General features: G+C 35.7%; 1 protein-coding gene across 1 annotated transcript; it reads left to right on the top strand.

The window, feature by feature from the left end:
- Positions 1-223: 223 nt before the first annotated feature.
- Positions 224-15,421, top strand: LOC308703814 (protein shisa-like-2A; the record flags this gene model as incomplete). Its single annotated transcript, XM_081387747.1, has 3 exons — positions 224-405; positions 6,835-6,971; positions 15,237-15,421. 3 exons carry the CDS (start codon positions 224-226, stop codon positions 15,419-15,421), a joined length of 504 nt encoding a protein of 167 aa, XP_081243873.1.
- Between the last annotated feature and the right edge of the window lie 10,927 nt (positions 15,422-26,348).

Raw genomic sequence — 26,348 nt, 5'->3', positions numbered from 1 at the left:
GAGAGAGAGAGAGAGAGAGAGGGAGGGAGGGAGAGAGAGAGAGATCATAAAGAAAGCTTTCAGCATCTCACGTTCAGATGTTCGCGCGTCTTTGACTGTCGTCACATCTCTGTTTATAATCTGACTGGAGTAACTCCCAGACGACTAATCAAAATCCAGAGGATGTGATTAGAGGTTTCAGGCTTTAACAAGTGGCCGGTTGAGGGTTCGAGTCGCAGGCAGCATGAACGCGGATTGCGCGGGATATTACAACGCGGAGAACGTGTTTGTCAGCGGCTTCACATGCCCCAAACCCGACAGCGACGCGCGCGCGATATTCTGCTGCGGGTTCAATGACGTCAAATACTGCTGCGACGATCCCAACAGCTTTTTCCCATATGAATATGGATACATGTGGTGGCTTAGGTAAGACGACATTTTGTGAAACTACTATTTGTTATGGGTGCCTAATTTTAAATTATGTAGCCATATGTAGGCTACGGTTGGCTAACTTGACAATGACAAGTTTGTAGTCACCACTATCATAAAAAAGTAAACGAGAGAAATGACAAAGTTTGATGGAGTAACTGTGATATTGTGTGAAATTATTGATATTATCGTATCTAAAACAACACTCTCTTATCTTGTCTTTACCAAAACAACAACTTAATGGGAATTTTCACTCAAAATGTAGGCTATTAATTGTCCAAAATTGAAATTTACTCATGATGACCTTCAGAACCTTTCATTATTTTGTTGAACACATGCTTTTCCATTCTACAAAAGTGGTTATACTGTTACGCAAAAAAATAAAATAAAAAATGAAATAAAAATAATAAAAAAGACGAATGAATGTAAAAAAAAAAACTTTTATAATATCTCCAATAACTTGTAAATCTCATTTGTATGTTTCGTCATCATCCACAGCATGCCATGCCTGTTTCCCAAGTGTCAAACGGCTATAAGATTGAAGAAAATTGAAGAAGAAAATTGACTGAATAATGAGTGTTGTTCTGTTCATTGTAAATGGCTATCATGGCTTCAGAAGCCATCGAATATAGTACATGATTCATGTTGACATTAAAGTGATTTCTTGTGTTTTTGTTTAGATATCGATATTCTGCTAAACATTTTGTGTTACACAAAAGGAAGAAAATCATACATGTTGAAAGACAGTGTTCTTTATTTTTTGAGTGAATGTACCCTTTAAATCAAACAGTATCAAGGACAAACTAGTTTATTGTTATATCTCTCCAATATTGAATGTGTTGTTTTCAGGAGCCATGATGCAGACAAAAAACAGATTTTCAAAAGACAAACATTGTTTTAAATGCAAAAGTTTCTAAATGAACACTGAGCAGCAAAACAGATGAAAGTTTAACTGAGAAACATACTAAGACTTGTTTTCATTGAATGCATCTTGAATATAAGAGTGCTTGTCATTTTTCCAAAATAATTTGTATTCTGCTTCTCAGGAAAATTTATTTTGATTTAAGGATGTTTACATAATTTTTCAACTGGAAAACAAGACAAAGCCTACTCATTAAGAACAGGATTGTCAGGCAATCTGTTAACATAATTGGACATTAACATTTTTGTTAATCAATGTTTAATGAGTCCATTGATTGATCAGAAGGAGGGTTGAAGAAATTAAATCGTTTCCAGGAGCTGCAACCAAAAATCAAAGACAAACTCTCTAAAAAAAAATAGATGTTGACATGTTTACAAAAGAAAAAAGAAATGGCAAGTGATCTAATCACACTCTCAAGTCTTAATTAAGTCTTGATTTGAAGAACACTTTCTGCACAGTCACTTAATAAGGACCTTACAAGACTTGAAGTGAGAACAGACACTGTCATGGAAAATGCTATATTTATGGTATTAATACCTGAGCTTTGATTGACCGATTAAGCTGTAGCCTAATTAAATGACTAATTAATTAATGCAAATTGTTGCACTTTTCGGTGCCATCATATGTAATTAGAATAAAACACCACCAATTCAAGATGCAAGAACTGCATCACTTGTGTAGCCTACATTGTTCATAGATCCATTATTATGTAAATTGTTGCAATAACTTAAAAGCTGCAATCAAGAATGGTGAAAATGTATGCATGTTTTTAAATCTTCTCATTAATTTGATGATAAGTACTACCTTTGCATTAATCATCAATATTCATCATGACTGAAGTTTAGTTAAATGCTTACTTGGGGATTCATGCAAATCACAACACCTGGTTTTATAGGAGGCTGAACACATTCAGGTGTTAATTAGAACTATTGTATTTTTACTGGATGCTCACGGAGGAAAGTTTATTTTTGCTCAAAGGTTGCTTTTTCATAGCTCTCGAGAGTTAATGGAGTAATCACTTATGTTTCAAGTGTAAATTTAATCTCTGGTGTGTCTCTCAAAGTTCCTTGATAGAAATAAAAGTACACTGAAAAAAAACAATAAGTAAAATTTACTTAATTTTTCTTTGGCAAGTTTTTTGCACGCATATTTTTTAAGTAAATTTCACATATGGAATTAAGTAAACTCTACTTAAGTGAAAGTAACAAAGAAAATAAGTCATTTGAACTATAATTAGGTTGAGTAATATCTATTTAGTTGACGTTTCCTTTGCAATATATTTCATTCAAACAATATGAATTAAACCACACTGTTGAAGTATATGCTTTACTTAGACATATCTTAGTAATTAATACAATAAATATTGTGTGAGACACCATATCCACATCTGAGAAGTTATGACATGTGAATGCAGAGACCTCAATACTTGGTAGACAATACACAATGGCGGTAACATTTGATGGATCGTTTTTGTGTTTGAATGTGTCATTCTGAGTAGAAAATTAACTCCAAATGTCACAAAATGGCAAGTTACTAATCCGAACATCAAAAGCACTGATAAAACAGTGTAAATACAGCTGGAAAACAGTGAAATCAACCGCATTAATTATTCAAGGCCCAGTGCATGATGGGAACACCAGTATCAGAAAAGCTGAGTAGTCAGAACGTTGATATTTACGCTTTAATTTCTACACGCTTGAATTAAGTACTAATATAGAATTTACTTGAGAATTTACTGAACTAACTTTTTCATGTAAATGACATTGTTTTTTTCTGTAGTATTTACTTGACCAGAAAATCATTTTTATCAGAAAAATGGGACAATTCTTGACACACACAGAAAGAGAATAGAACTATAAATTAATCTGAATAGCAGATCATTTGGTCTTGGTGGAATTCGATGAGAAATATTGAAGTTCATGCTGAGATATCTGATTGCATATCTGAGAATGGTTGAGATTTCTTCTGAAACTCAAGAGGAGACGTGCCAGATAAGTGTTTTTTGCAGGAAAATATCTGAGAAGCAGATGTATGCATTTGCTCTCCATTTAAAGCAACACTCCACCGTTTTTTGAAATAGGGCTTATTCACTTTCTTTCCTACATTTAGATAGGTGGGCAAATGCATTTTTGTCTCAGTGCATGCATTGTTTTAGTTTGACAGGGCCGGCGCTAGCTTAGCTTAGCATAATGAATGGAATCCTTTGTTGCCAGCTAGCATGTCCTGAGTAAAAGTGATATAACATTTTTTAAAAACCCACCTAATTACTTCTTGTGGCTTGCGTATTTACAACAAGTACAATTAGTGATGCAGATTAACACTAGGCGATTTCCTAGGCAGATATTGACTTATATATTAAAGGGTTACTTCAGGATTTAGCATTAAGCTTTGTATTAGTAGAAAACCTGTAGTATTTTCGAATTACCATGCTTTCCCCCCTCATATCCCCCTGAGAGGAGAGATTTATGTATTTTTTGTCTGGAAAAAAATCCTCCGATGACGCAAAAATCGTCATTTTGCGTCATCGGAGGATTTTCTGTCCAGAGGCTAAAGACTACAGCCAGTAGATGGCGTTGTTCCGCATGTTTTCAACCCGCCCATAGAGGGTGGGATCTCACTCACAGAATGTACACAGTATCAGCCGTCTTTCTTTGGAAGCTAAGCTAGCATGCTCTTGTTCTGTGGAGAAAGCTGAATAATAGGAGAAAGCTGAGTAAGTAGGGGTTACCATCTTTTTCCCGGACTTGTCCGGCGGGCGAGATCGTTAAAAATGTCCGGGATTCGGCTTTTGCGTTCTGCGGTCGCCATTCATTGTTTACATGCACACCTCTCGTTTCAATCTAGCTGAATTAATTCCGATCGGTGAATCTGACTGTAGTGTTTACATGAACGCTAAACAAGGTTAGGATAGGTTGATGTGCGTTTTAACATTGCTAAGAAAATTCCCGCTCCTCCGTGAGAGATGCGAGACCCGGCGCGTCTCAGTAATGAAGCCACCGGCCTCGCGCCGTTCTCCCGCGGCCGTCAGCCTCGTCCTGCTCGCCACAGTAAACATGATGAATGGCGACTGTAGAACGCAAAAGCCGAATCCCGGACATTTTGGGTCTCTAAATCCCTGGCAAACTCATCACTTACTTAGGCTAGCCTTGTTGTTTTCAACTGTGCTCTCTAACCGGTAGGCGTGGCCTCCTAAGGCAGCGAAGCAAGTGCATTCTGGGAGTTGTTGTCTTTCATCCACATAAGCCAAAAATACATTTTCTGGCTTTTCTCAGTCTAGAAAGCTCCAAATTCAAAAATTTCTCCACATTTCTTCTACTTAAATGACCTATTTTAAATACACATTCATCTTCCCAGAGGTGAAGTATCCCTTTAAGGACTATATTAGGGGGAAGCACAGGCGAAGCACTGCTACTTCTGCGCCCAAGTAGCAGTGCTTCGCCTGTGCTTCCCCCTAATATAGTCCCAAGTCAATATCTGCCTAGGAAATCACCTAGTGTTAATCTGCATCGCTATTTGTACTTGTTGTGAATACGCAGGCCACAAGAAGTAATTAGGTGGGTTTTTTTAAATTTTTATATCACTTTTACTCAGGACATGCTAGCTGGCAACAAAGGATTCCATTCATTATGCTAAGCTAAGCTAGTGCCGACCCTGTCAAACTAAAACAATGTATGCACTGAGACAAAAATGCATTTGCCCACCTATCTAAATGTAGGAAAGAAGGTGAATAAGCCCTATTTCAAAAAACGGTGGAGTGTTCCTTTAACTTCATTGCTGTCTAGAAGAAACATCAGCGATAGTATAAAGAATGTCTCGGTTACTGATGTAACCCTCGTTCCCTGAAGGAGGGAACGAAGACGTTACGTCCCTCCTTCCACAACCCTGAACCACCTCTGAACGGCTGTCTCGGCTCGCAGAAAAACCTGAAAGAGAGAGTTGCTAGCTGGCTTACTAGCTAGCTGCTAGCCGTTTGTCGGGTAGGAATGGCTCGGCATGCAAATCTCACTGGGCAATATCCATTGGCTCATTTTGTTACCCCTCGAAGGTGATTGGGCTCCCAAGTGAGACCCCAATATGTCAGTATTGACGTAACATTGATTGTGACTGACTGAATAGAAACTTCATGACTTTAATGCAAAATTGTCCCATTCTCCAATTGTCATGCATTTTCTTTTTGCAGAACATCAGCCTAATTTTTTTTCTTTTTCTTCTTTTGATTGTGTGGTGAAAGGATATAGGTGATACAAATCCAAATGTTCCACTTTCTGTCACTCAGGGTCAATTAAAAGCTTCCCTAGTGCCTACTGTAATGTACTTTGGCTGCTATAATCTTCAGGTTATTAGATCAAGCCATCTTGGATCACTCTCACGAGGAACTCAGTTATGACTTTGTTCTTCAGTTATGTTTTTATCACAAGTCACCATGACATGACATTTTACATCATGACATTTCAGCGAAGTCAGTGGACAAGCAGTAATAATGGTGACTCACGCACAGGGGCTGTTCATGCTGACCCCTTGGAGCTTTATAGAGTTTTAAAAGAGTGTGATAAGAATCTTGAGATCTGTTCCATAACCTACACTCTTAAAAATAAAGGTTCCAAAAAAGAACCTTTCAGCGAACAGTTCTAAAAGAGCCATTTTTTACTTAGTGTGAAGAACATTTTGTGCAATGGAAAATTGCATAGATTCTTCATGGAACCATAGATGCCAATAAAGATCCTTTATTTTTATATATGCACCTGCCTTCAATGAGGTGGGCTCTATTGATTTGGTCACCTAGCAACCACCCAACAATGACAAGTTTTCCATGTTTTCCCGAATGTAGCAATGCACTGCTAGTTTGACCTTTTTTACTGGTTAAGTAGTCTAAATGACCCACTGTGGCTCTTTAAGTGCAGTTTCTCCACAGGTGATGCTCTGCAGCTTTTAGTGTCTCTACAACCTCTTCCACGCTAAACAATTAATGCCAAACAATCCATTAACATTAACTGATTTATGTAAGAACTCGTTTGCTCTTTTCAAAGCTGGTTATAATTTGTTCTCAGGCATGCAGATGTGCGTCGGCACGCTTTAATAATCTAAAACAAGTCATTATCCTTTCATCATGGTCTTGTGGGGGAGAAGGATATTTGAAAGGAGTTGTTTGAAAGTGGAAAAACATCTAACCAAGTAATGGAATAATTGAAAGTGATATTTTTTTGGTGGAAAAACGTCTGTGGTTTTGCTATATATCTCTGCTCTCCCGCATCGATGGCCTACATCATAACTCAAACCTATTTCTGTGACTAATAATATTGCATCTCTCTCATGTTTTCATGTTACCTCACTCATTCCTTTGTGCATTTGATAGTGCATTTGATAATTCTGTTTCTCTCTTATATTGATGGCATCAAACATGGCACAGTGCATCCATGTGCTATTGTGCACTGAGTATTTGATGTCATTATGGTCTACACGTAAACAATTGAATCTCTCTCTCTCTCTCTCTCTCTGTCCTTCAGTTTGGGAGCTCTGGTTGGTTTGTCTATAGCTGCTGTGGTGCTGCTAGCCTTCATCATCACTCTTTGTGTGCTTTGCTACCTGTTCATCGCCACTAAACCTCGAGGGTTGGACAACGGACTGCCTCTAAGAGCACCAGGTATGAATACAGCTTCAAGAATTTCTACTTATGAAAACATCTTGAGAGGAAAGTCCTTGAGATCCAAGAGAGGAGCTAAGGACTTTAATCTCATTCATAGTGTATTTTTACACAAACTTGTTTTGAGTTTGGGTTTATATTATGTGGTTGATGTGAAAAATAAATTATTTTTACGACTGGTAAGCCTCCTATTAACTTAGATTAATTCTGTCATACTACAGTAGTCAGCATTTGAAGTGGATCAAAACCTTTCATCAAAGTTATACATGAATTTTGAACAAAACCTGTTCTTGTCTTAAAACAACGTTGATGAACTTTTCTGATCCACTTCAAATGTTGACTACTGTATTATTTATTTGTTCAGTGTATAAATAGAAAATATTTATACACATTGATTGTGAATGAATCGATTACATTCAGGTGCATAAATGAATCAGCACAGTCATGAAAAAAATACTCTCAAGCAGACAAACAATCTTTTACACATCCATTTGATGACATCTGTCACTTTTACTTTAAGTAAATACAATGAGTAAATGCACTGAAAAAAATTTGGAGTAGGATTTACTTGAAAAAAGCTAGGAAACTTTTTTCACTCAGAAAATGCTAGTAAATTTACAAAGTTTGCCAAGTAAAAACCTAAACATATTTATCAGTAGCTTTAATTAAAAATCTTTAAGTTAAATTTACTTGGAATATGGAATTAAGTAAACTTTACTTAACCTAGTTAAGTGAAAGTAACAAAGAAAATAAGTAATTTTAACTTGGCTAGTAAAAGGTTGATTAATATCGATTTAGTTGAAATTTCCTTTGCATTACATTTCACTCTAACAATAATATTGAATTATACCAGTCATTTATAGTATGCATTTTACTTAGATTATCTAAGCAATTTATACTGCATCATGTCAGATGTTAAGCGATATGTGAATGCAAAGACCTCAATACTTGGTAGACAATACACAATGACGGTAACATTTGATGGATCATTTTTGAGTTTAAATGTGTCATTTTGAGCAAAAATTTACTCGAAATGTCACAAAATGACAAGTTACTAATCCTGACAACAAAAGCAATGATAAAACAGTGTAAATACAGCTGGAAACCAGTGAAAAATGAACCTCATTAATTATTCAAGGCCCAGTGCATGATGGGAACCCCAGTATCAGAAAAGTTGAGTAATTTTTACTTAATTTTATTGAGTTGATATTTACGCTTTCTTTTCTACTCGCTTGAATTAAGTACTGATATGGAATTTACTTAGTTTTTTTTTATTCTTGCCTGAACTAACTTTTTCATGTAAATTACATTGTTGTTGTTTTTTCAGTAGTATTTACTTCACCAAAAAATATTTTTTTACAGTGTGGATGAATATGTAAAGGGGTAATGTGCATTATCCTTCTTTTTGTACATCTACTTGGGAAATAAATAAACAAACTATTAAAGTCCCCCTGTGGTGAAAATCAAGCTTTTAATGTTGTTTATATGTCTATGTGGTGTTTTTAATGTGCTTTAAGACAAATTCATAAGTCGACAGCATTGCTGAGTATTTTCTCCTTAAAACTGCAGTGAACCAAAGACAGTCTCAAAAACACAGTTTGCAATCGCTGGTGTTTCTGACGTCACAAACTACCTTGTAACCAATCAGATCAACATGTGATCGTCAACAAGGGGATCTCTGATCTGGTGTGAGTGAGTGGAGGCGGGGCTCATTAGTAGAGTTACATTCAAGCTATTTTAAGGCATGAAGAATTTTTTTTCAAGGAAAAGAATCAAAGATGAGTTTTAAGGGACTATACAGGAGGACTTTAAGGAGGAAGTTATTTTGTAATGTGAGATGTAAAAGAGTGTGGAGTGATTCCTGGGAGAACAGTCATAATACAAAACTATATGACCCCAGAATGCTACAATTGACCAATCAGAATCAGTAATTCTAGAGATCTGTTTAATAAGTTCAACTTTTGCCTGATGTTCGCATTTATAGAGCATTTTGTGGCAGAAAGTGACAGTTCTGCTGTAGCAGTTTGGAAACTTGTTTCTGTCACAGAATTAAAAAATAATAATAATTGCGTTTATATCTTGAAATACTGACTTTTTTCTCAGAATTGTGAGATGTAAACTCGCAGTTGTGAGTTATAAAATCATAAACGCAACCATGCGTCATGTGTTTAGCTTGAAAGGCTGTCTTCGATGACGGTATTCTATAAAAATGAAGACATCTAAAGGCACAAGAAGAAAATTTCTCACCCGTTTTTCTCCATTTGTAACCCTTTTGCCACCATAGTGCATTGAGGTAACCGTGACGTCTATTCCCAAATGGTCTATTGATTATAATCTGTAAACTATTTTTAGCCAGTTTTTAGGCTCTTTCGCATCTGCTTTGATTGCGTGATCTGAAGATACCCCCCCACCCCTGGCTATTTCCACATCACATTTTTGCGTCATCAGTTTTAGTAACACCATGAGTTCTAGCAGTAGCTAGGTAACAACTCAAGAGAAGTTGCCAAAAATGGAAAACGAGGTTCCTTTCTTGCTCTTGTTTGGTTGCACTTCCAAAAGTATAAAACGCACTGAACTGCACTTGCATGTTTCTGTCTCGGATGCGCTGCGAAAGGAATTGAGTTAATCATTGAACACAGTTTCTATAGAGACAAGGGGTGATGATTATGCATCTCTCATCATCGATTGTGGTTCATTTATGCAAAATTAGGATGGATTGTTTTAAGTCTTTATTGCAAAGGCCACCATTTTCAAACGTTAGTCTCAAATGTGGTTCTTTTGTTGATCTTTTTTTATGTTTTTACAAGGCTTGAGCAACATATCAAACATACTGAAGCTTATCTGGCGACGCTTTCAGCATTAACAGTTCAAAAGCTTGTTTTGTGTGAGAAAAGGTTTCATACATCTCACACCTGTCGGCTCAGGAAGGAAACGAATCAAAGAAAAGCTATAGATTTTCAAGGCTCGAGAGCTCATGTAGGATGTGCTGCATCTTGAACTCTCTGTCAGTGACAGGTGAATAGATGACTTTCTGTAAGTCCTAAGAGCTGCAGAACCAAGTGATACTCATGCAATCACATTAAATATTGACAAAGCTAGTATTTGCATAATCAAGTAGCTTTCTCAAGTATAACATTGAAGTGGTTGAAAAGAACTGCTGGAGGGGGTTTTCAGACCAGACCTTAACATCCCTTTTCTCTGACAGCATGAGACTTGCAGTTTATTTGCAATGCATTTCTGCCTTGGTTGCATCAGCAGAAAATGATATGGATTTTTGCTATAGTGCCTCGCACACATGAAACTCAAACTTCGCAAATATAGATACATACAGTAGTGGACAGGACTGATGTCCAGCCTAAGAAAATTGACAATATTTATTCAAATATTATTAAAAAAGTGTTTTTGTAAGCAGATTGTGTAGTTGTTCTTGGAGTCGATTGTTTTATTTGTGATGACGCAATGAAACATGCCAAATTGTGCAGGCATTTTGGCCAGGCTGCCATACAAAGAAATTACGAACAGAAATGCAAAAACAAGAGGGAACCGATTAAAAATGAAAAAAATATATATAATTAAAATAAAACACACACACACACACACACACACACACATATATATGTATATATTATTAATTATAATTATTTATTTTTTTGCAATAGCATACACCGATGCTACTTGTCCAGGTCATATTTCACCCCAAAAATAAATATTGTTTTTTGCATAAAAAAATTTGCGTTCTGATTTATATTCATGACAATTAAAGGGATGGTTCGGAGTAAAATCAACCTAGGGTCCTTTGCACCATGACCTCGAGCCAAACACCCCCAGAAGCCTTTTCTCCCTTGGTCGAACATTATTAAAGTTAGAGCTTATTTAGAGATATCAGCCGGATGGATTAGTGCAGGCGCTAATGGATCCAATGATGTATCTCGTACATTACCCCACTAATAATGCCCAGAATGGACCAAACTTCTATAGTAGCACAAATAGGTTCTGTACTCATAAAACGAGGCATTGGAAAGTTTGTAAGTACATCAGGAGTTTATTTAAATAACACTAGCCTGATGGCTAATGCTACCGCTAACCCGCACGTCGACGTCACTTCCGTGATTTGGGAAAAGCACGTAAAAGTCCTGGCAGAAAGCAACGCATAAGGATGTAGTGTAACGACGCCCAGTTCCAGGAATGCACTAATATTTTGTTGGTAGTTCCACTTTGCAAGAATTATAGTTAACACTAAGTATGTCAACACTTTGGAAAAAAAATTATAAAAAATGCTGGATATACTGGCTTCCTGTCAGGACTTTTACGGGCTTTTCCCTAATTACTGAAGTGACCTCGACATGCGGGTTAGCGGTAGCATTAGCCATCAGGCTAGTGTTATTTAAATAAACTCCTGATGTACTTACAAACTTTCCAATGCCTCGTTTTATGAGTACAGAACCTATTTGTACTACTGTAGAGGTTTGGTACCATTCTGGCCATTATTAGTGGGGTAATTTACGAGATTCATCATAGGATCCATTAGTGCCTGCACTAAGCCATCCGGCTGATATCTCTAAATAAGCTCTAACTTTAATAATGTTCGACCAAGGGAGAAAAAGCTTCTGGGGGGGGGGTTTGGCTCGAGGTCATGGTGCAAAGGAGCCTAGGTTGATTTTACATCGAAACCATCCCTTTAAGAACATTAACCCAAATTAGCATCCAGTTTGAGTTAATGAAATTCCATCCAGTTTCAATCCAACTGGAGGACCTACGGCTGTGAAGTATCATTTTACGGTAACACTTCATCATAACTTTTATTAAGAACTGTGCACGTAATGCAGGTCTAAACAATATCCACTAGAAGGCTTAATGAGCAGGAGGGTTGAGATCTTCAGAGAAGAGAGGTTTAATGAGACAATCTGAACACATTCAGCTCCATGTGTAGAGCGGTAATGTTCTCTAAAGACCTGAAGGGTTATAATTACTCCTGTTAACTCATTATAAGAACACATGTTTCTCTAAGTGTCTACTCATAATAACTACACAAATTATGAGAGCTAAAAATGAAGAGAGTCCAATAATACAACACAACAACGTTGTGAAGCAGGGTCATGATACACTGGCATTAAAAAGTTTGGGGTAGTAAAGATTTTAAAAAAGAAGAAAAAAATTAATTAATACTTTTATTTAACTAAGGCACATTAAATCAATCAAAAAAAAGATACAGTAAATACATTTATGAAATTAACAAATATTACTAATATATATATATATATATATATATATAGAGAGAGAGAGAGAGAGAGAGAGAGAGAGAGAGAGAGAGAGAGAGAGAGAGAGAGAGAGAGAGAGAGAGAGAGAGAATAGCCTAAAATGTATAATAAATGCTGTTCTTTTTAACTTTCTATTCATCAAAGAATCCTGAAAAAAAAAATCCTGGAAAACCTTTTTTTTTTTTATCAGTTTCCATAAAAATATTGAGCAGCACAACTGTGTTTAACATTAATAAGAATAATAAGAAATTACACTTAAGACTGGAGTAATGATGCTGAAAATTCTGCTTGGCATCACAGGAATAAATTACATTTTACAATATATTACAATAGAAAATGGTTGTTTTACATTTTAGTAGGCTAATATTTTTACAATATTACTGTTTTTAATGTATTTTTATTAAATAAATGCAGCATTGGGGAGATTGAGAGACTACTTTCAAAAACCTTAAAAACCTTAATGTTTTCAAGCTTGTGTAAGGGGAAGTGCACAATTAATCATGTTTCCCCCCCAAATTAGCTGTAATGGTATGGTTACCATGGTTACTGTAATGTTAAAAATAATTATGTCTTAAAGCGTTAAATACATCATTGTAGTATTTCTTGAATTTAATTGTATTACTTAAAATCAATTATATACTTAAAACAAGATTCAAATGATAATCATTATCTGCAATAATGAGATTTTAAAAAGTTAAAAATAAACATCTGGAGGCATTACAGTAATGAAAATGTGCTTAAATGTAATGAAAATAATGCAAAGCATCTAAATGATGCATGAAATGCCAAACACCACTAATGCCAAATAGGACAAGCTGGAGGTAGTGTTAAACTTCACTACCAAAAATTGGACCCCGTTGAAGTCCACTATATGGAAAAACATCCTGGAATGTTTTCCTCAAACCTTAATTTCTTTTCAACTGAAGAAAGAAAGACATACACATCTTGGATGACGTTGGGGTGAGTAAAACTGAGTGAACTGATAATTGAATTGATGTAAAATATTAATTCAATAATTAAGAGCCTGCAATATAATGCAATATTCAAATTTAACAAATTTGCAATATATTCAAAAATACATATTATTGTTTGTTTCTGTCCTTTATTCATTAATACATTTATTAATTCTAATTTTAAAGGACTTACCCCAGCAAAACATTAATAGGGAAATGTGTGGCTGGATGGCCTTGCATCCTTTGGGTTTGCTATAGCCCCAGGCTTGTAATAACATGAAAGTTTTATTTATGCATGTTCTTGTATGGAGGCATTATTGTTAATGCAAGCAGTGTATGACATTGGATATTCTTACCAAATAGGTCCTATGACAGTATTTCAGCGTATAAATACTGAAAGGCAATTCCACCCTCTACATTCAACATTTATTAAATTCTCCTAAACCCACGAGAGCTGAGCATAGACATCCTCAAAGCTCTTGCAAATGCATCATAATGCTCAGATAAATATTAATATTTTAAATAAATAGTAGTCCAAGGCACTCAAACCAGAGAAATATCCCATAGAAATCTACTAAAAACGACAAAAAGCATATTATACATTACGAAAACTTGAATTTAGAATGAAAATGTAAAAATATAAACATGTAAAGTATTAAAGGGATAGTTCACTTTGAAATTAAATTTTGTTATGTTTTAGCTTACCTCAAGGGCATCCAAGTTGTAGGTGTCTTTTTTTCCGCAGTAGTTTCAATTTTGATATTTTTAGGTCAAACCGTTCTTGTCTGTCAGTCATATAATGCAGGTCTATGGTCACGGTCTCAAAGAGCATGCACAAATTAGAACAATTCCCCATCGTCCAAATTAAACAATTCCCCATAGTAAGTACACATTGGCCTAAGACACGAAACGAGCAGTTTGTGTGAGAAAACGAACAGTATTTATATCGTTTATACCTCTTGTAACACAGCCACGTCCAAGTGATCTGAGGGCGCGCGCGCTTCCTGCTGTGTGACGTGTACGCAGACTGGTGCATAGATATATATACACTAGATTTCGCATTAAAGACATTCGATCCAATGAACTGCCATAGACAAGGCGAAATCTAGTATATATATATCTGTGCACCAGTCTGCGTACACGTCACACACCAGGATGCGCTCACGCCCTCAGATTACTTGGACGTGGCTGTGTTACAAGAGGTAAAAACGATATAAATACTGTTCGTTTTCTCACACAAACCGCTCGTTTCGTGTCTTAGGCCATCAATGTGTACTTACGATGGGGAATTGTTTAATTTGGACGATGGGGAATTGTTTTAATTTGGACTCTGTGCATGCTCTTTGAGGGGGTGACCATAGACCTGCATGATATGACTGTCAGACAAGAACGGTTTGACCTAAAAATATCAAAATTTGAACTACTGCGGAAAAAAAGACACCTACATCTTGGATGCCCTTGAGGTAAGCTAAAACATACCAAAATTTAATTTCAAAGTGAACTATCCCTTTAACACATTATATAATAGTGTGTACATATAAATAATACTAAATATCCCTCAGAGCAACAGATAGTAAATTGATTTTAAGTACAATCAACTTGGATGTTTAAGTTATTTCAACTTATTTTACATTAAACTGACTTAACGGACTAATTTTGGGATATTTTGGGGATATTTTATTTTATTTTATCAATCAATAAATTCCACTAGAAACATATTATTTTAATTTAATACTGTGAAGCTGCTTTGATACAATCTGTATTGTGAAAAGCGCTATACAAATATACTTAACTTGACTTGACTAAAAATTAGTTGAATCTTATGTAAGTTTTTTTTTGTTTTTTGTTGACAAGTTGACAATTGCTTAACTTAAATTCAAATTAAAGTTATGTAAAAACATGGTGTCATAACTTATTGATCATACAATTTTTTACAGTGATTTTGAATGTGTCCTTGTGGACGAGCGTCACTGTTGATTTTGCTCATACTTGCCTGCGGGTTTTGCTCAGTTAAGCACGACTCACGTTTTCTCCTCACGTGTTGTGTTTCTCAGGATCTGGGGCCAGTCCTCAGGAGGGTCCGAGCCAAGCCAGCGCGCCGTCGGGACCACAAGGTTTCCGCAAGCATTTCCTAAGAGGCAAACTAGACTGTGACAACCAGCCGCCGGATCCGGACCGGCTGTTCCAGCGCTGCTTCATGGCTACGGTCACCACCATCAATGTAGAGGGACCTTCATAAAGCCCTGGAGCTGAACAACATCACCCAGGAGTCCTTTCAGCGGCTTTAGCCAATCATCATGCGACCGATGGAACATTTTCAACGCTTCTGGTTTGAGGTTTTGGATTCTGTAGCACAAACTGAATAAAATCGATTGCCTCAAGCCTCTTAGTAAAAAATGTACTATCATTTAATTTACCCTCAAACCGTATGCTTTTCATCTGCTCGGTAGAGCTGCACACAGGCTCGTTGGATTTGTTTTTGAGGCAAGAAACTAATTAAACCATTAACATTAATCAAGACTTCAGTATCGGTATTCAGAACGGTAATTACTGCTTTAAAGAAATAATAATGCTTTTGGTGAAGCAGTTTTAGTGTCCGCAGCTGAACCAAAGACGGAATTGAACTCAAAGAGTTTGTTGTTCCCGAATCCTGAGAATCCCAATAAACCGTCTATCTCTCAAACAGGGTTTTCAGAGCGTATACACCAGCACGTTCCTCCTCGGCCTCCGTCCTAATGGTGTCTTTAAAACAGCTTTAAGTGCCGTTTGAACAATCTAGGGTTCATATCCTGCAAGAGTCAGTCATTTGCCTGTTTGAGACACACTATGTGCGTTCAAAGACACTTTTCAGAAAGATGAAGCTTTCAAAACCAGCAAGTTAGTGCTGTCAAATCGAATAATCGCGATGAATGAATTCTAACATAAAAGTTTATGTTTATATAATACATGTTAGGGTTAGGGGTTTTGTATATATGTATAAATAGCCTACATATATGTGTGTGTGTGTATATATATATATATATATATATATATATATATATATATATATATATATATATATATATATATATATATATATATATATATATATATATATATATATATATATACACACATATATATACATATATTATATAAGCACAAACTTTTATTTTAGAATCAATTAATTGAGATTAATCCATTTGACAACACTACAGCAAGTACAAATCTTACTTAATCTCATTAAATATCAAATACAATGTTATCTAACGTAAAATTAACTGGGGCTGAAAGTAGCTAGTATTAAACACTCCCTAAAATGGTGAATTTGGCCTGTCCCACATGCATTGACATTTTCAAACCAATTAAGACTATGCAAAAGGGACATCACTTGTATACACAGCTGATCTGTTGAATTGGTATTGAAATTAATTGTAAAGTCTTAATTAGTAATTCATTTTAATAACCGGTAGCCGTGCATTGCATGCACATCCCTGTTGCTGCTGATTTTGCTAAAGATTCCTTAAAATTGTGGCATCCAGGAAGTGACATCATTGGGACTATTTTTTACAGCATGACTAAAAGATTAGTTAATTTAATTCCATTGTCCCCTTTTTGTTGTTGTTGAGCTCAACAATTTAACCTTGTTACCAAAGTTATAAAAAAAACGATCAAACAACAACTTTTGTTTTTTAAAATATTTTTTTTTTTTTTCTTTGTTCATTAACTAAAAACAGAATTAGGTGGTCCAAACTAGCTGTTCCATGCCAAGTAATGTTTACATTTTTATTTATTGTTTAATGTTATACATTTTATACTATATTCATTATTATATATTTTTTTATTATTATTATATATTTTATTATTATATTTATCATTTTTTACTTTTTTACTTTTTCATTATTGATTTATTCTATTTAATTTTACTGTTTAGTGTCTGTATATATATATATATATATATATATATATATATATATATATATAGCCTATATATACGGTTAAGCCTTGTTTTTGACCTTAGTGCAAAGTTTTGTACCCTTAAGATGTCTACAAAAAACATTGTTCATATTTATTTTTTATGGCCAGGAAAAAAGGGTTTCTTTTCCTTTTGTTTTCATGGGTGAATGTGTTGTCTAATGTGTCACGCTGAGGGCCAAAGCTGCACTGAATTGTACTTTGTGAGCCAGTGATCTATTATTTAGTTAAACACTTCATGCTGCCTTGACTTGTATTGATTTGATTTGATTTCAACATGCTGTGATAAAAATTGCCTATTGATGTACCGTTAAAGATTATTGCGTTTCAAGACGATTCGTCAGTGAAGTTTGTCCCCAAGTGGCTTTATCTTTGTTTTGAGCTGCTGTCTTCTGTAAGGTTTCATGATGCTGCTTTTGCTGTACTGTCTCTGCCTCATCAGTTCCAACATTAAAAATGATTTGCCAGTCAGCACGGCTAATGAAGAAATGTGCCGTACAAAATACTGCATCTGTCATGCCGTACAATTTTTTTTATCTCTAAACTGCACCTTTGGAAAAATCACATGAACTTTTCTTCTGTGCTTTATTTAATCAAAGACTGATCAGCGTCCGAGTTCAACACCAGGTAATGCATCCTGAAAAATCATTACAAAAACCATTAAAGGTACTTTTGTCCTCATCTAGTTTGGATTTCGTGGTAATATCAAGCCAGTGTATCACGCTCAAGTTGTTCTTCTTCGCATATAATGTGCTCAAAGTGCACTCAAAAGACTAATATCACACTTTTGAAGCATGTTAAATAATTCCCCTGAAGTCCAATTACAGTATAATGCTAGTGAAGTTTTCTTGCCTCAGATACAGTGATAATTTAGTTTCACACTGCAGTTTTACACCTCTTTCTGATCTTTACAGCTAATCAGGCTGTTTTTTTTAGAGTGTGCCTTTAAGACTTCATGCAAATGACCTCTGCTTTGATTGGCTAACCTTTTCATGTGAAACAAACAGCATGTTGCAGATTACCAGTTTTAGAATTTGCACATAAATGCACTGTAAAAACTTTTAGAAGATTTTTGGAGTAAAGAAAATACTATTTCTGTTTTTACTTCTCAATTACACTTTTAATTAAATGTGTTCCTCGCTGCTGCTTTGTAATTATTTGGCTTTCACTTTATTTTGATAGTTCACTTTAGACTTTCTACTGCAACTACATGTCAACTAACTCTCATTAGAGTATTAATAGACTGTTCGGTTGTGATTAGGGTTCAGGTTAGTAGAATAAATTGACGTAGTCGCAAAGCTACTTATAGTCCGTAGAATGTGTTGGGAAGCATCAAAATAAAGTGTTAGCAGATATTAAGCAGACAGCCTACTAATACTCTAATGAGAGTTAGTTGATATATAATTGCAAAGTTACTTGAAGTTAGTAATGCTCTTATGGGTGGTTGCCCTGCACGCTTAATAAACAAACTACAGCTGGTCCAAAACACAGCAGCTCGAGTTCTTACCAGAACCAGGGGGGTATTGCACAAAAGCAAGATAAGGGATTAAGCTGGTATTTTCCAGTTATCCTGGCTGAATTTAGCCCTGACTCGGTTGCATGAAGGGAGGCTAAATTAATCTACATTAAGTTACTATGGAGATTTACACTTTGCAGCTAGCCTGCTCCGGAGCAGGCTAACAACCAGGCTAAGATTAATCCTTGTGATTTATCGGCTAGTTCCTCCCTAAATCCTACTAGATATTAATGTGTTTTATTCACTTCATGGTCCTGCATTAAAATACTAGATATACTGTCATTCATCCAAGTATGCGTACTGTTATTTTAGTTATTATTGAAAACTGCTGTTCATTTCAATGTCAGAGGTTTGATGAATATTATTCGAGATTTAAAGCATTTATTGTCATACACCCAGTGAGGAAAGCAGATTTTCCTGAGCAAGTATTACTTTACTGTCCACAATGAATGCCAACACAGTGCAAAATAACTATACAATACAATATGAGAAATAGAATGTATATCTATATATGAAAGTATAGAGTAGAAATGTACTGTTGAATGAGAAAAAATATCAATATATTATATTTCATTGCAGTTGATGAGATACAGTGCTATGCATAAGTTTAGACACCCATGCTAAAGTTGACTAAAAAGAAGAATAAAAAAATCATCTTTTGGAAATTGAACTTAATTTAAAAAATGAGGAACAATCCAACCTTTAAGGACACCAATTTTCTTTGTGAATGAATAATGTATCGTAAATAAATAAATGTTCTTCCTTAAAATACAGGGTGCATAAGTTTGGACACCCCTATATTAAATTCCCATAGAGGCAGGCAGATTTTTATTTTTAAAGGCCAGTTACTTCATGGAGCCAGGATACTATGCATCCTGATAAAGTTCCCTTGGCCTTTGGAATTAAAATAGCCCCACATCATCACATAGCCTTCACCATACCTAGAGATTGGCATGGTTTTATTTCAGTTAGCCTAATGATTTGCATTGAGAGATGATCTTATGGAAATAACTCCATGCCAATCTCTAGGTATGGTGAAGGCTATGTGATGATGTGGGGCTATTAGATGGATAAAAATAGAGCAAATGATCTGATTATAGATTACATCAAATCAATTAGAAACAAAACCTACATACAAATTGATAAGAGTAAAAAGATTATTGACATAAACTAAACTAAATAGATCAAATAGATGCACATAGTGGGTAGGTGTTTGCAATTATACTACATGTTAAATGCATGTCCACTGGTCACATTTAAGGCAAAGTATACAATTATTTTTGAAAATAAAAAGTAGGGCCTAACTTCTTGAATTGTAATTATGAGGGTTTCAGTGGAGCACTGGTTATTTGGACTACTTATGCATTCAATCGGTCCGCTATTGTTTGCCAAGCATTCTCTCTTTGCTTTATTACAGCAGCTGTATTGCCTTTTTTACATGTTTCTTATTAGCCTAATATGTTTCACTTCTTCATACGTTTCCATAAGAAGCTGTTGCTCATTAGGTGAAAAGTAGCCTATGCCGCACGGGTTTTGTCCATTTTTGCATCGGTGATTCTGTGATCGATTTCGTGATCTTTTTAAGAATGCCGTGAACGCGCATTATCCAAACTATATACACCCGGCTTGACATATCCGCGCGTTCTCATCCTGGCTCAGCAAACGTGCAACGGATTAAGCCAGGATGCACTGATTAAACTAGGTCAAGCCGACTGTTCTTTTATCCTGGCTTTCTTAATTCTACTTTTGTGCAATACCCCTCAGGAAGTATGACCATATTAGCCCAGTTCTGTCAACACTGCACTGGCACTAAACATTGTATACATTTTAAAATATTGCTGATTACTTACAAAGCGCTAAATGGTTTAGCTCCCCAGTACTTGAGCGAGCTCTTAACGCATTATAGTCCTTCACGTCTATTGCGATCTCAAAATTACAGCCAGTTAATAATGCCTAGAATATCAAAATCGACTGCTGGCGGTAGATCCTTCTCCTATTTAGCACCAAAACTCTGGAACAGCCTTCCTACCATTGTCCGGGAAGCAGACACACTCTGTCAGTTCAAAGCTAGACTAAAAACACATCTCTTTGACCTAGCATACACATAACACATTATAGACTTCTAATTCAGTGTTAGGCTGCATAGATTAGGTCAGCCGGAACCGGGAACACTTCCCATAAATCCTGATGTACTTGTTACATCATAAGAAGAATGGCATCTACGCTAATATTAGTCTCTCTGTTTATCCCGAGGTTTACCGCAGTCCGCTGGATCCAGGCCGTATCCAGATCTGATGAAGGACCTGCGCCTGGACATGACGACAACGCAGTCCTGAAGTGTCACCCAGTCTCTCCCCTGTGAAGGCCTCCTTCCCTTTACCTCTGTACAGATAAAACGTTGTTGGGATAATACCGGTTCACGTGGCTTCGTGAAAGCGATAAATTAAGTATTATACATTTTTAAGGCCAGACAAGTAGTTTGTTGAGGGTTGGTTTGTAAAGAAAGACTACACGCCTGTGCACATATATATTCAAACGCGCATACCTATAGACTAAACGTTATACGCATGCACGCCGTCAGCGTTCTCACAGGTTTGCGTTTTTTGAAGTTTGCGCAGAGATTTTTCAAGGCTTGTACCTTTGAACCTATTTCAAGATTTGCGTTCTCGAAACCCAGGCACTGTTGTGCGAGTGAGTGGTCCGGAGCGCGTTGAGGGGTTTCAGTTAGAACGGTGTTGTGTAAGCGGCCCCTAAGTTAATAACTAATGATCGTTGCGATGGAAATGAATCAATCAAAACTAACTTTAGCTGGACAATAACTTTATTCTAGAGCTGCTGCAAAGCCAAAACAATCTCTGTTACTTTAATTTCCTATTATCAATGTAAAGCTGTTTTGAAACAATCTATATTGTTAAAAGCGCTATATAAATGAAGGTGACTTGACTTGACTAGTAGAATGTCTAAAGTGTGTGTCCAATTTTCAGTCAATATCTGGATCAGCCCTGTTCTTATGTGCTTTAACATCACAAATGCAATGATTTAAATAACCATTTTGTTTGCCATTTTGTTTCAGTAAATGGTCTTGGTGGACTGGAGATGGAGCTTTTTCAGTCTTTTCATTTCCACGAATAGCCAGTTTGACAGAACTGTACACTTCAAAGAAAGTTTCACAAGATTAAGACGTGTGTCACGAATGTAAAAACAATGTTGATTAGTGAATTCAAAAGTCCTTGAATCAGCAGATACTCGAACACATCTCATAAATGCATGAATTTCTAATAGTTGTAGTTGTCTTGTATCAATGAGTCCTACTCAGTTCTTCCTTTCATATACACCTGCAAGACTAAGCATTGTTTTTAATATGCCAAGCATGTCGTTCAGAGAAACTGTGAAGTGTTTGAGAGGAGGTCTGATGGCAGAAAGGATATTATCATATCAGACCAGCTGTGATCGTCTGGATTTTTTCTCTCAGGGTTCAGTGAATTCTGACTGGCTCTGAAAAGTTGTGCTGAAAGGTTTTTGGGATTAGAAATACTTGAAATAAATGGTTGGCTTAGCTTTTCTCTTATATGTTTGTGCTATAAGAAGATTTAAACTTTCTTGTATAGCACATCTGAAACTTTTACTACTTGCATTTCTTGTGTTTAATGCCTCTTTAGGATCAATCGCTTGTATTTCTCATTTGTAAATCGCTTGGATAAAAGCATATGCTAAATAAATAAATGTAAAAGTAAGATGGTCTGGATGGTATAGTTTAGTTTGTTAGCCTAATAATAATTATTTTGGTGCAGATCATAAAATAATTTATAATCTGTAGAGAAACCAGACACTTTAATGTTTGGTTAATTCATTATCATTTGGTTATGTTTTTGGTTAAAAAAAAAATCATCCAAACTGGATGTTTACAATTTTATTTATCATTTTTATTTGTTTTGGTTTATTTAATTTGTTACTTTTTTATTTTTATTTTTTAAATTGATTTAAAATTATTTTCAGTCATTTCAAACTGATCAAATGAAGTGGATAAAACATTTTTCTAAGGATAACCACTTATTTTGTCAAAAAGAGCAGCAATTTGAAGTGCCAGAACTAAATTTAGTACCAATTAAGATTAAAATACAATCTTTTATTTCGAAAGAGCAAGGTTATTTAAAGGAATAATTCAGACCAAAAGTAAAATCATTTTACTTTCAATCATTAATCCTCATTTGAAAACAATTTGATTTTCTTTCTTCGACAGAAGACAAAAGGAAAAACGCCAAAACGTCAACAGTGTATGCTCCAAAAATGACAAATTATCATCATAAAAGTATCATAAGAGTATTCTCCATATGACTTGTGCACAATATTTCAAGTCTTGTGAGAAACTAAGAAGCTTGAAAGAGACTGAAGCATCACGACATTCAATAAAAAAACAACAATATGTTGATGTCAAACTTGCTGCTCATCCAGGTCTGAATTGGGTGAATAGAATATTTAAATTCTGTGTGACTGAATTTTCATTTTTGGATAAAAGAGTGCTGTACCTTTTGACAAATTTGAAGAAATGCATTGGTACGTCCTTATTTTTAGTGAGAGAAAGATTTTAAGCTCTGTGGTTTTTCAAGAGTCCAAGCTAAAAGACAATTTATTGCACACTATAGTGACAGTGGAAACTGTGATATGACTGATATATGGTAGATTTGGATGCTTTGTCCCAGGAGAAATTAATTATGGGAATGAAATGCAGGAGAAGATGTTGTGAACACGTTCTCAGCCTCAGAACACACTCTCACTCAGAATATTTGTATAACTCTTGCAGAGATGTAAATGTTATACGAAAATATTGAGTCTTGCGCTTGAATGGACCAATTCACACAAAAATTGTCAACATGCCCGTCTTGGTGAGTATCCTATCACATAGTCGGTTATGTCTTAAGTGAATGCAAACAGTCGAGAAAGAAAATGCATGTGTATCAGTATCAGTGTATTGAATCAGTGTGTTATGTCTTTAAGTGACAGCAGCCTAATATTCCTGCTGTCTGTGTTTTTAATGTTAATCAAACAACAAAAGACAAGGAAATCACTCACTGCTCTTGACAGAATAGCTTTTGTAACTTCAATAATGAGTTTTAGATTTTTTTTTTTTTTCAGTGCATTTGCTTTACAGTAAACTTAAACTTCTTTAACTTTTTTTTCACTTTCGCTTTTTGATCAGAAATGACACCGGTGGTCACTGATGGATGGCAATTCACTACAATAAACTGTTGAAATGTGAATAGAAGTTGAAGAGGTAAACTAGTACTTTTTTTATGACTCATTTATAGAAGAGTCTGTTTAGAGGTGCTTGATCTGTTTGGCAGGTGGTAAAGCTTTTGCTTTGAAGGTGTGGAAATGAAAGTGGTTTCACAATCCTCTGACAGTCTTAATCTGGTTATGGGTTTGTGGAGTCACACTGTTTGCTTTGATATGACAGAAAACCCATCAAACCTTCCTCAGCCGCTGCGAGACCCGCATTGACATCACAACACTCTAAAAAAAAGATGGTTATTTTAAGGTTATTTACACGTATAAAGTTATATTTAGAACCGTATCATCCTGAAGAACCCTTTATATGTTGAAATGGAAAAGTCAGATAAAGTGAAGTAGGTCTATATCACAGTATTTGTTAAACTCCTCACTCTTAAGAAAAATGGTTCTAAACAGTACCAAATTTGGGTTCTTCGGCTTGTAACAATAGCAGAACTCTTTTTGGTGCTAAATAGAACCTTTTTATAAGGTTCCATAAAGAACCATGCTTTGAAAGTGCTATGGATAATGAGTAAAAGCGTGCAGCACATGCTTACATATTCATCTTACCATCTCTCTCAGTGTGGATGGCGTCTGGATGTTCGTTAACAGTAAATGATAGTAATGACAGTAAAAAGTTAACAGTAAAGGTATTTACATCTTATTTTTACTTCTAAGCAAAGAACAAAAAAGAGTGAATATATCAGGGCATTGAATCAGGTTCAGTCTCTGGTGTGTAACGAGAGCGAGCAGTAAGTTGCTGGCTGCAGTTCACTTAACGGCCACCGGTGTCACTAATAACAAGGGCTTATGAATTCTGTGTAAAAACCTCTTTAAAGGTGCTCTAAGCGATGTTGGATGACGTCACTTCTTGTTGACGTTCGAAGTATTGTCAAACAAAACGGAGACTAGCTCCACCCTCCCTCCTCCTCATCCCGTCCCCTCCCCCTCCCTTCCGTGCTTCCTGAAACAGTCATGAACCATTTAGAAAATGGCCCGCCTGTCCAGCAAAAACAGAGCCATCTGAATGTCGAATTGGAAGCCCTTCTGCCGGCGGAGTTCTCGCCACCTTTTGAACACTTTTCCGATGTAAATTCGGGACTTCGCGTTCCTTCTCCATTTGCCTATTGGGTAACACTTTATGGTAAGGGTACATGAATTATCATGAATTCATGTATAAATTCATGCATGAAATATGCATTCATTCATGCATTAATATCTCATGAATCATTAGGAACTAACACGAGTTCAACGTTTTTCATTCATGACTTCATGGATGAACAACACCTTAATTAAAACATTAACTAAGGTGAGTACATCATCATGAATTATGATTTATTACGCATGATCATGATGTTTTCTTTGTTCACACAAAAAATTGGTCTTTACCACCCATTGTGGATAAAGCTATGGTTATGGTACATGAATCATCATGAATTCATGCATAAAAAAGTATTAATTCATGCATGCAAGACTACTCTTCGAATTATTAAAGGAATGTACAAAAATCCACATTATCTAATGCATGCATACAGGCTAGAACAGTATATCAATTAATGTGTTCATGTCTTCTTCATAGCCTGCAGGTAAATGGACAGACCCCAAAATTGGCCAATCACAGCACATAACATACGAATTCTGTTGGCGTTCAAATACTAGTCATCATTAACTAAGCATTATTTATCAATGATTTCATCATGTGTGTGGCCCCTCAACTAAAGTGGTGACTTGGTGCTTTGAAACACTGATGAACAATGTGTTTTCATTATGATCTGAGTTATCCAGCATGTTCATGTCTTCTTTAGGCTATAGCCTGCAGGTAAATGGACAGACCCCCAAAATTGGCCAATCACAGCACATAACATACAAATTCTTTTGGCATTCAAATACAGTAGTCATCATTAACTAAGCATTATTTATCTATGACTTCATCATGTGTGTGGCCCCTCAACTAAAGTGGTGACTTGGTGCTTTGAAACACTGATGAACAATGTGTTTTCATTATGATCTGAGTTATCCAGCATGTTCATGTCTTCTTCATAGCCTGCAGGTAAATGGACAGACCCCCAAAATTGGCCAATCACAGCACATAACATACGAATTCTTTTGGCATTCAAATACAGTAGTCATCATTAACTAAGCATTATTTATCTATGACTTCATCATGTGTGTGGCCCCTCAACTAAAGTGGTGACTTGGTGCTTTGAAACACTGATGAACAATGTGGCATAACTGTGAAATGACATGAATATGATCATAAAAGTTCAAGCCTTTGCAAACAATGTACTGTGGACACAAATGGACTTTGATCTTAACTGTACTGCTTTATTCTTAAACGGTATAAACCAGTTAAAAACCATAAAGCTGTTTAAAAAAAAGTTTCACAAACAGCTTGATCTCTATTTTGGTAAAGAGTCACCTTTTAACG

This window comes from Scardinius erythrophthalmus (assembly GCF_964197995.2).
Source record: "Scardinius erythrophthalmus genome assembly, chromosome: 15".
In the NCBI taxonomy this organism is placed as follows: Eukaryota; Metazoa; Chordata; class Actinopteri; order Cypriniformes; family Leuciscidae; genus Scardinius; species Scardinius erythrophthalmus.
The sequence above is the reverse complement of the archived record's forward strand: the minus strand, read 5'-3'. Positions and strand labels throughout refer to the sequence as shown.